Source organism: Pistacia vera, unplaced genomic scaffold (assembly GCF_008641045.1).
Source record: "Pistacia vera cultivar Batoury unplaced genomic scaffold, PisVer_v2 Contig396, whole genome shotgun sequence".
Classification (NCBI taxonomy): domain Eukaryota; kingdom Viridiplantae; phylum Streptophyta; class Magnoliopsida; order Sapindales; family Anacardiaceae; genus Pistacia; species Pistacia vera.
The window spans coordinates 482,164-492,868 of NW_022196219.1; the positions used below are offsets into that span (position 1 = coordinate 482,164).

Sequence of the window (10,705 nt, forward strand, 5' to 3'; positions counted from 1 at the left end):
TTATATTTAGTCTTGTTTCTACTCTTCCAATCATTTGAGATAAAAAAAATTTGAAATATTTTTTTCATCCATTATGTGTAGTTGATCATATAATGATTTATTATAGAGAGATGTTATATTAACTGAAAGATAAATCACTTTGAAAATTATTGAGAATGTTTAGAAAATGTTTTTTATTGATTAGAATAAATTGATAAATAACATATTTGGTTGGGAGGATAAATGAGTAGATCTGTTATATATATTAATATAATATTATTTTTTAAACCACTTTTAACCCCCTTCATTTGAAATTTTGTTAAAACAACCTATCATGTAAAACTTTAATTTGTAGCAAAATCATCCCCACCCACCCCAAGCCACTATTGGTAGCCAGCCACCACCGTCGTCCGCCACCAACAGTCGATGAAACGGCGTACGATTGGCCTTATATGGCCTGCGGTGTTTCGGCAAAACCATTTTCGGCCATGGATCACAAATTCATGGCTGTTTCACGGTCAAATCTGTGGCTGTGAAACGCCATAGAAACAGCCAAATCTTGGAAAAGGCCTTACCGGTGCATGACCAGCCAGATCTTACTAGTCGTGTACCATTACAACGATTAACGTCGACGGCAGACGATGGTGAGTAACGGCCGACAATGATCTTAGGTGGTTGGAGGTATTTTGTTAACTTTTAAACTTTTTTGTGAGTGAGTGTTTTAGTTAATAACTCAAATGTAGGGAGGTTGGGCTAATTGTTATTTGGTAAACATTTAAAGGCAATTGTGTCTAAAATGGTATTTAATTAAGGGTAAAATTGGTATAAAAATCAAATTACCCCCATACTGTTTTAATCTCAAGGGTGGGAGAGTGTATTAGACTACCTTTCACATTACCAACAGTAAACATTATTTACAATAAAAAATTCCCGATTTTATTACTTGCAAATCAAATATCGAAGTTTTACAAAATAAACAAAAATTACCTCATTATCTTATACGCCACCGATCCAAACGCACCTTTAATGAAATATGAATGACCAAAAAACAATTCATGTTTGGCTAATCATGCCTTAATAATGAATATTGAGTTTCATCCTTTGGTCTTAAAGACGAAAACAATATATATTTTTATTCAAGCATGAAAACAAATAGGCCTATTTTTTTTTAGTAGTATTCTTTAACTAGAATAAAGCAACAGCACATTTGATCACTTAAGAAAAAAATTTCACTCTAGTTTGTTGTAAGTGCACAGCTTCCACGTGAATGGCTGTAAGATTTATAATCAACTAAGCAAATCGAGGGGAAATCAAGTAACATAACAAAAAATGAAGATTAATAGTTAACATTAATTCAATTTATACAGGAAAAAACCTAACAATCTACTAAGGTGGAAAAGAAGTATAACAATTCAGTCAAAAACCTTTTATCACACAACACAATCAATGTCTACCATCTAGAAGTGACAGAAGCAGCTACCACGATAAACAAATGGAAAATTTCCTTTGTCAAAGTGACCAAATATATTACATCAAATAACCAATTCTTCACATATGCCATGAAGATACCGATGAAAAAGAATTCCCCTTCAGCAAGCTGCATACAGCTTCCTCATATGCATGTAAAAAAATTGCCGACAATATGAGCCTCGCCAGAATAATAAATCTGGATTGTCCACCTGGCTCTGCTTCTCTTCTTCAATTCCAATACCATCTAACTCTCAAAACATTAAAAACCCCTTGTTCTTTGGATGGGGGAGGGACGGAGGGTTAAACAACAAGAGAAAAAAGGAACGTCTTACTACCGGATAGGATGATATTGTGCAGAAATTCTCTTGGGAGGCAACTTGCGCAGTATGTAGAGGACCAGAGCTGAAGGTAGGATCTCAACCAGCTGACATCAAAACATAATCCCATACGTAGATAAATACATAAGACTGAGGAAATACAAATAAACAAGCTAAGATGAATACCATGTAGTAGATCAAATTCAAAACCGGGTGATCCAAAACATCCAGTGATGCATCTGTATCAAAAGCAGACAGAAGATCCTGCAATTTGAGAACTGTGTTAAAAACACATCTGAGTTATCTAATGTGCATTTAAGAAAGCAGCACTATCACAGAGCAAATGAAGTAATAGTATGTTATCATATGACCTATTTTTCTGATTCACAGAAAACATTAAAATCAAGATTTCTGAATCATGTTTAGATCAATTATCGACACTTCACAGTACAGATAGTTCAAGTAGAGATGGCTAGGAACTCCCTCATGCGTATTCAAATTTCACAGCCTATAACTCTCCTGTGGGTAATCTAACAATAAACCAGGGAATTAAACCCTTTATGTAATTTAATTACGATCATCTACTGAAGAGTCTGTGATCTGTGTATGTTATCTCTGAAAGTCAAACTGGTTAAACTGTCTTATAACATGTCAAAGCCAACAAGATTGAAAAATCATATTTTTGATTTTATTGCATCAAATAAACCAATAGTTGAAATTATTGAGTGGAAAAGCTCATAATTAAGCAGTAAATGACAAATCAACTCAAAAGAGTGATTTGAGTTACTTGGTACTTGGGCAGGCCACTAAGTCCTTGTTCATCAACCCAGATCATTTCTTTTCCTGTCAAGTATAACACTTGATCATTGCCTATTTCAGTCCGTGAAATCCGGTCGATAATATCATCAACCCACTGGTGCAGCCAGTGTTGTTTATGGAGGTAGAATAAACCAGCTGAGGATACTATCTCAACTTTAAATCACATTTTATAACATCTCCTAAATGAATTAATTTAGGTTTAAAGTACTAAACCTAAAATATTATCATCTTTAAAGTATTAAAATCTTATCATCTTTAAAGTATCAAAATATTATCATCTTTTTCACACAAAGATTACTTTTTCAAGTCTCTGGGCTTCCTTTTAATTCTTAAACATAAAACTAGAACAAGTTTATTAAGGAAACCCAGGCAAGATATAAAAAGATCGAACTCTTCTAATTGTTATTCTTCCCAAGAAAGTGCAATCAAATTGATCACATTTCCGCAGTTAAAACTGAACTATAACAAGAGTATGACAGGTATAGAAGAGTGGAAAAAGTATTAGTTTCTTAAGCACCAAAAGTTGAAAAAATTTTAAAAGCATGAGAAGATATTTATTTGAAATCACCAGGGTGCAATATAGTTTGAAACATACCACAAAGCACCGTATCAGGAAGCAGGTGAAACAAATGGCTGTAACAGATCCAACCTGCAAAAAAGCAAATATCACATATATGATACACTGATACTCCTTTAAGCTTAATGCTCCAAGGTAATCCCGTAACCATCAATCTTTCTAAGTTTCCTAAAAGAAAAGGCTGTTGCAGTCCCTTAAAACAGGTCCACATTGAATCTTCATATTGTGATGAATAATATTGATCCCACCTCTATTGTTCCCTTCCATAGCTATGGTAGAATCATAGCACATCAGTGAATTCCTCCCATAGACACAGTGCATGTATACTAACAGTGGATTACAATGAATACTCTGTGTAGCTTCCACTTGAATAGAATTCATGCAAACCCATAGAAAATGCAATGCTTATATGACAAAATGGACAGAAAATATTCCCACCCCATCTTGCTCATAACTGTAGCTATGGTACCATCATGAGAAACAATACACAACTGCATGAATACTCTTCCGGACTGCCATGATACAGGTCTTTGTAAATTCCACTGAATAGACAGACATACAAGCACACAGAAAATATAATTCCTATATGATACCTAACTGTCATGGAAAAACGTCAGACCATGAGCAAATCTATTGACAACAACAATACACAAAATTCTATTTCTCCAGACTGCCAAATACAAAACCAATCATACACATGAACATAAGTGCATCATCCAAATATATAAAATTTTCAGTGATCCAGAAGATGAACAGTGAAGAAAGGGAACAAACCTCGTGAAGCTTCTTTCTTCTCCCTTTTGATTCAATAGGGAAGCGTCTCAGCATAAAAAATAACCTAAAAGCGCAGTAGGTGATAATCCACAGGATGGAGATGCACAAACAAAATAAACATATGTAATTCAAGTGAGCAAAAAGAATTGAAACAGCTTTAATACTTTAAACACTACATAGCTTTTGAACAAGTGGAGAAGACTCACCTTCCTCCATATAGCAAGAAACCTAGTGCAGCAATAAATGATACCACTGGAGAAAAGAGAATAAATTTTAGCGGTTAAATGGAAGAACATTACTTAGAATGCAAAAATAATCCGAGGAAAAAGAATGACAAAATAAAGTGCTATTTCCAGCAATGGACATATGAAACTTAGCTGATAATATGATACCAGACTGTACCTGCAATAAATATCTTTCCAATGAATTGCACCACTGTGTTTTCATCTATCCAGAGATATACCCAGATGCAAACCTGATACAAACGCCTCATTACAGCAATATCTTACATAAATTACCAAGGTAAAACAACTTTTCAGAAGTAGATCATACGGGGCTTCATCAGGGTTCATACAAAACCTTGGACTAGAATTTCTACTTCTAAGTTAATACTCTATCAGAAGCATAATGAGCATCTTGAATCTTTTTAGCACAATATTTAAGGGGCAAAAATTAGTTTTCACACCCAATTCCAAGAGATTAAACTAACCTGCACAGAAAAAAAAGAGAAAAGAATTCTGGAAAGGTGAGCCAGGTTTCTGTCTATGTTTTACTACTCAACCGGTGGTCAAAAGGTGTTTACTCTGATATAGGCCATGAAGACTCAAAAGGGAATTTAGAAATTTTAATCAAGCTTGCAAAGAGGCAAGCAGGACCCTCTGTAGATTGAGTTTGTCAAGAGATTCCATTTACTGGCATGAATTGAAGTTCAGCTTATTTTCTTCTAAATATTTCAGTCATTATCAAGTAACCAGTGGGCATACCTACCATGTCATGTTTCAAATCAATCAACACAACAATGCAAGGAAGCTTCTAGTAAATAAAAAAAAAGAAAAAGTGATAGCTACTGCCCTAGACCTAAATATATCAACCAGCTATAGAATTTACATTTATGTTCATGCCATGTAAGAATGTGAGATCAAGCACACCTGTATAAAGTACATAGCAGCATTGACTGAGATATAAACAATCCGGAGTTTATCAGTTGGTAAACTTCTAGCCTGCTCATCAATAAAAAAATTTTAATTCATCAATAATTTCAAACAAATAACAGCATCCACATGTCTGCAGAAATCACTAAGATGGCTGTACTAACAACCATAACAGAAAAACACCTGTAATGCAATACAATCATGAACATTTACTTGCCTGGTGATATATCTCTGCCCAAAAGAGGACAAGTAGCGTGTATGTAGAGAAGAACAGAAGTCCAGGAAGATCCAATAATACCCATGTCAGTACCTGGTTAAATATACAGCAGAATTATGTCAGAAGGAAAGCCTTAGGCATTGTAGATGCATATGATGCAAAAATCATATTAAAATATCATCTAATTCCAGTTTAACACAGAGATGCAAAATTCACTGATCAAGAAATTGAATTTACCAATAGAGTAGATGGCTAGGCCAACCATTGAGAGCAAATATTAATACAAATAATCTCATATTATACAACTAACCAAACAATCTGAAATTTGCAGACTTATCTCCTAACCCTACAATCCACGAGGATGCCAAACCTTCAGCCAAAATAATCAAAAAATTAATTGGTGGATGAACACCTCTCTTCAGAGTAATGTTCTTTGTTTTACAGTTCACTTTAACCGAACAATGATCATAAAGCTTTTTGCAATGAAAGAGTTCAGAGTTCCTGTTAATGCAATTTTTTTTGTTCTTATTGTACAATCATCTAAAGAACATCCTAACATAATGTGACAATACTTTTTACTGAACAGAGGATCTAAAAACTGCTACTCGATCCTTCCCCTACCCTTATAACCAAAAACACAAAGCACAGCATATCATGAGAAAGGCCTTCCAGGGTAATTATATATACATATCAGAAAGTCATTTTGCTGTTAATTGAATTTGTAGCATATTACATTTCTGATTGAGAAATCATGAATATGGACGTTGATGCGAACAAATACAGTACAACTTCCCATCTAGAAGCATTGTATCAAAAATCTTCATCCGGTACACATTGAAGTTTGAGAGTCTCAACCAAAGAAAATAAATAGAGAGAATGATCAAATCCTATTGTATTATTTTAACATTTTCAAAGGGGAATTTGTGGATAATTATACTATGGATAATAACATCCTCATTTTGAACATATCATCGAATGTTTTAGCTCTTTTACAATGAAAGCAGATCATGTTATCATCTGAATGAAGGATGGGAAGAAGAGTATTTCGTAAGCATATAAATTCCACAATGTTTTTAGTCATAGAACTATGCTCTGCACTAGGTTCTTTAAAATATGAGTCAATACAGCTTATTTAAGAAACATCGTTTTCAAATTGCTCAACCTTTTTCAGTCACAGCATTCAAAACACAATTTTAGCCCCAATGCATCCAAGAATCCCCAGCAAAATAAATAGTAAGGAATAAAGTAATATAATGTTTAGATCATATACATAAGGATGAACAAGTTCAATAAAACTAAAAGCCAATGCATACATGACAGTTAAGAATTAGACATAAACAACAAACTGACCTTGGGATGCAGATTAAACACTTGATGGTGAAATCCAAACACGATAGCACGTACTATAACAATAAAGAAATCAAATCAATTTCTGACAAAGAAAAACTGATAAACAAAACTCTTAATATATCAAAGACTCCAAATCATCACCTCCATTAACAATGAAATTCATAAGATGGAAAACCTTCTGCGTCGTCCAACCATATTCAGGCACTCTTAACTCGATTCTAATTAATTGTATCTGCACATCATAAACACTCATTTAACAGCCTCATAATTTCCGTTAAACAAATCACACCACAACATCATAGCAGAAGAATTTCACAATTTTGAAGACAGTTAGAAACAAAATTGAACTGCAATGTCAAGACCTAATAAAACAAAACGGGCTATGTACTTATTTAAAAATTATCTGTGATTACATAACAGTAAATATGAAATAATAATTGAGAGAAACGGTTGAAAAGAAGAAGAAAGAGAGAGATTGCAAAGAGAACCAGAGCAACAGAGGAAACAAGCGCGTAAGCAGCACAGAGAGTGTAGAAGATCCCGTCCTGCCATCCCGAAGAATCGTTGATCTCGTCCCACCAGTTGCCAACCAGAGCTCCAAACTCAACAGGCGTTAAGCTCAGTGGCATTTTCGTAAATCTTCCCATTCTATACAAACTTTCTCGAGAAGCTATTTTCTCGAGAAAGTCAAAATCCTTGCTCCAAACAAGTACCCACTAGCTTTGAGAAGCCGAGAAACGTGACAACACCTTAAAGACAAAGGAGAGAGAGAGAGATTGTGAGTATTTGCTATAACTCTCCACCAGACGGTCTTGCTCTCTCTGTCTCTCCCACCTAAGCTTCTACGAGATCAACGGATGTGGTTAGTTGTTATAGCTGTTACTCTTGTATTATTACACGCTCGCTTTTCTTATTGGTTGGTCATTTTTTTTACACGTGTTATTATGTTTCTCTATTTGTTTATTCAGGGTCATGAAAGATGTTTTCGATTTTTTTCAAAAGTATAATTATTTTTTTCATAATATAATGCGGGAAATTTAACTTTGTAAAATAGGCGGCAAACAAATTTTTACCAGCGGAACTTGATAGCACGTTTAAAATTCCAATTTAAAAAAAATGAGATATTTATCTATTCATAACCAAACATTATTTTTTATTTATTTCTAAAGAAGATCATATTTGAATTTTGACATACTGTATAAAACAAGATCAGTACCACCTGATTTCCGGGTCCACGAATTACCATTTCTTTAAAAGAAGTTTTGGTGAAGAGAAACTTAGGTTGACAGAGGCAAATAAATAACTAGAGAAATGTTTAAATATAAATTAATGATTAGAATCTAGATACGTGTCCAATAGAAATTTAGATGTAAACTTGAAATTAAAGTAGAAGATAATCACGTGTCGAAGGTGAGGATAGAGATTCGATTGGTGGGTCCAAAGTGTACAGAATATGGAGGCGGAGGGGGAGTACTAATTTGACAGGGAGTAAAGCGAAGTTTCGTGAGTACCAGCATCAGCATGAGTGATGACTGTGGACGGTTAGCCGGTTAGTCCTGGTCGGAGTGATTCGGTTTGGACTGTGGTTTTTGGTTTGGTTTTATCATGCACACGTCTATTTGTGCTAAACTAAATGCTTATGCATTAATTAACCGGTCATATTAAGGGAATATCTTAATTAGATTATTTATTATTGGAGTGGGAAGAGAATAGGTAATTTGGTTGGAGACATTTGTTGTTTCGTCTAAATTTGGTTAAAGCATGCAGAAGAGACTGGGCCCTTTCACATCACCGACAGTGAGATAAATCAACGGATAATGTTTTGTCACTCTCTTTGGATAAGCTTCAAATGTTTATAACAAGAGATAGCGAAAGTGATGAAATGATCATACTTCCTACTCAACACATTTCAATTTTTTAATGAAATTCTTATTTTCAACTCAATTTAATTTGTTTACATAATACATACTTGTTATATATACTACTACCCGTTAACAAAATTTAATTGTCTAAATTATTGAATCCACCATAATTTCAATGGAAAATACCAAGTTTAGTGCTTGTAAAAGATGCCATGATCATGTCAAATTGAAAGGCTTCTGGGACATCAAGCTAAAATTAATATAATCAACATAAGAGTGAGGATTCTGTAAAATATAGAATTTTCTTCTTCTTAAATAATCATATATTAAATTAAGAGTAAACAACATTTTCCCACCCAAGGTTTCGCGAATCTCTATTCCCATCCCTGGTTTTATAAATTCCAGTTTCCCACCCTTAAATGGACAGAAATCGTTTAAAATGACAGTCGACGGGTAAAATGGTCATTTGAACAACATCAAATCCGAAATGAAAATTAAAACTTCAAATAAACCTCCCCAACTCAAATTTCTTCGCAAGCACCCTCCCCATCTCAAATTTCTTTCACTTTCTCTCTTCTGAACCTTCATTTCTTTCCCGTCAATTTCAATGAAACCATCAAACACATTAAAATGAGGTAATATAATGTTTCAAAGGAAGAACCATTTTTGGAGAAACCACGAATATTAACCATCCATATCAAAGGCCAAACAACACAAAATTCATATTTCTAAGAACCCACCTTAACAATCCAATCAGCAGTCTCTTTTCTAGCCACCAAGTCCAAATCAGGCCGCCGCGATTTGGCCAAAATTCAGCCGTGACGAGGCCGTCGTGCGGCGACCGAAACCCACGCGAGGGCCAAGCAACCATGGAGAGAAGGAGAGAAGAAAGAAACGAAAGAGTGAAGAAGAAAAAAGAAAGGAAGAAGAGAAGAAAGAAAGGACAGAGGAGGAGAAAGGAAGGAGTTGACTGGAAAGAAATGAAGGTTCAATAGAGAGAGAAAAATTGAAAGAAAGATGTGAGGAAGAAGAGAGTGGAAAAAAAAACAAAAAAAAAAGTGAGGGGGAAAAGAAATTTAACTTTATTTATTAATTTATTTTATGAGTAGTTTGGTAATATCATTTTCTAAATTCCATTAGAGTAAAAAAATTAGTAACAGTGTTAATATAAGGGTGGGAATCTGAAATTTAGGAAACCGAAGGTGGGGCTTTGTCATTTCGCTTTACCTTGGGTGGGAACATGTTCTTTACTCTTAAATTAATTTATGAAAAAATGATATAATGATATTTAAAAAACATGATTAAGTAACGTTCTACTCAATATAATGTCCCCTTAATATTATAATTTAAACTTGTAAGAAAGTATCAAACCTCCTTGATAGGTGGATATATAATACTTTTTAGAAACTATGGGGTTACCATTAAACTCCCTTATTTCTCAAGGGCTTGGTGGGAGTTGGATGCCATCCAGTCCCTTACCTAAATTGTCATGCTAGTTAGAGTAATACTATACTAATAATTATTTCTCACAAACTTTTTTTCATAATCGTAATGTGATTACTCATAATTTATCAGCTTGTAATTAATTAGTGGGATCCATGCAAGACCCATGTGGGATCTATTGTGAACTGATCAATTACGAGTTACCACATCAAGATTGTGAGAGAGGTTGTTGATGTAGAATTATTCTAGTAGATATAAGTGTTGAGATCTATATTTGTGTGAGTCTTTTTGTAAGATAAACTTTTAATTTTGAAGTAATTATAGATTAAATAATATATTTTAAGAAAATGTTTATCAATTATCTCTTTTCAGATACAAAAAAAAAAGAGTAATTTTTAATAGATCTGATTGTTATTATGAACATTTAAAAAAATTGAAATAGTAAATATGAGATTTCATGATAATGTCTATTAGACTCAACTACTGAATGAATTGGATTAATGTTACTCCCCAAAACATTAGCTAAACTCAACAAGTATGCATATAAATACAAATTATATAAGAAAATATTTTTTATTATAAAAATAAGTACATTTTAGTAAAATATTGATATATTTAAAAATTACTACAAGCATTAAAAGTTTCAACAGGATCCGTGGCGCAATGGTAGCGCGTCTGACTCCAGATCAGAAGGTTGCGTGTTCGATTCACGTCGGGTTCAAGCCCTACAACTTGATAATTTTTTT

At 33.8% G+C, this 10,705-nt stretch overlaps 1 protein-coding gene and 1 non-coding gene across 2 annotated transcripts; one reads left to right on the forward strand and one right to left on the reverse strand.

Moving 5' to 3' along the window:
* Nucleotides 1-1,277: 1,277 nt before the first annotated feature.
* LOC116141252 (tobamovirus multiplication protein 1-like) lies at nucleotides 1,278-7,511 on the reverse strand. The gene is made up of 11 exons (XM_031426776.1): nucleotides 7,143-7,511; nucleotides 6,796-6,886; nucleotides 6,655-6,707; nucleotides 5,305-5,397; nucleotides 5,085-5,156; nucleotides 4,339-4,411; nucleotides 4,143-4,188; nucleotides 3,937-4,000; nucleotides 3,181-3,234; nucleotides 1,953-2,030; nucleotides 1,278-1,873 (listed from the first exon to the last, which is right to left on the reverse strand). Exons 1-11 carry the CDS (start codon nucleotides 7,299-7,301, stop codon nucleotides 1,781-1,783), a joined length of 876 nt encoding a protein of 291 aa, XP_031282636.1. The 5' UTR covers nucleotides 7,302-7,511; the 3' UTR covers nucleotides 1,278-1,780.
* Nucleotides 7,512-10,608: 3,097 nt separating this feature from the next.
* Nucleotides 10,609-10,680, forward strand: TRNAW-CCA. The gene has a single exon. It is a non-coding gene; the product is annotated as a tRNA-Trp (tRNA).
* Nucleotides 10,681-10,705: the final 25 nt, after the last annotated feature.

Coding starts and splice junctions, on each gene's coding strand:
- LOC116141252 (XM_031426776.1), bottom strand. CDS start 7,301: ATGGGAAGATTTACGAAAATGCCACTGAGCTTAACGCCTGTTGAGTTT. Junction 5,157..5,304: donor GGGCAGAGATATATCACCAG/GCAAGTAAATGT, acceptor ATTGATGAGCAG/GCTAGAAGTTTACCAACTGA. Junction 3,235..3,936: donor GAAGAAAGAAGCTTCACGAG/GTTTGTTCCCTT, acceptor GCTTTTTTGCAG/GTTGGATCTGTTACAGCCAT.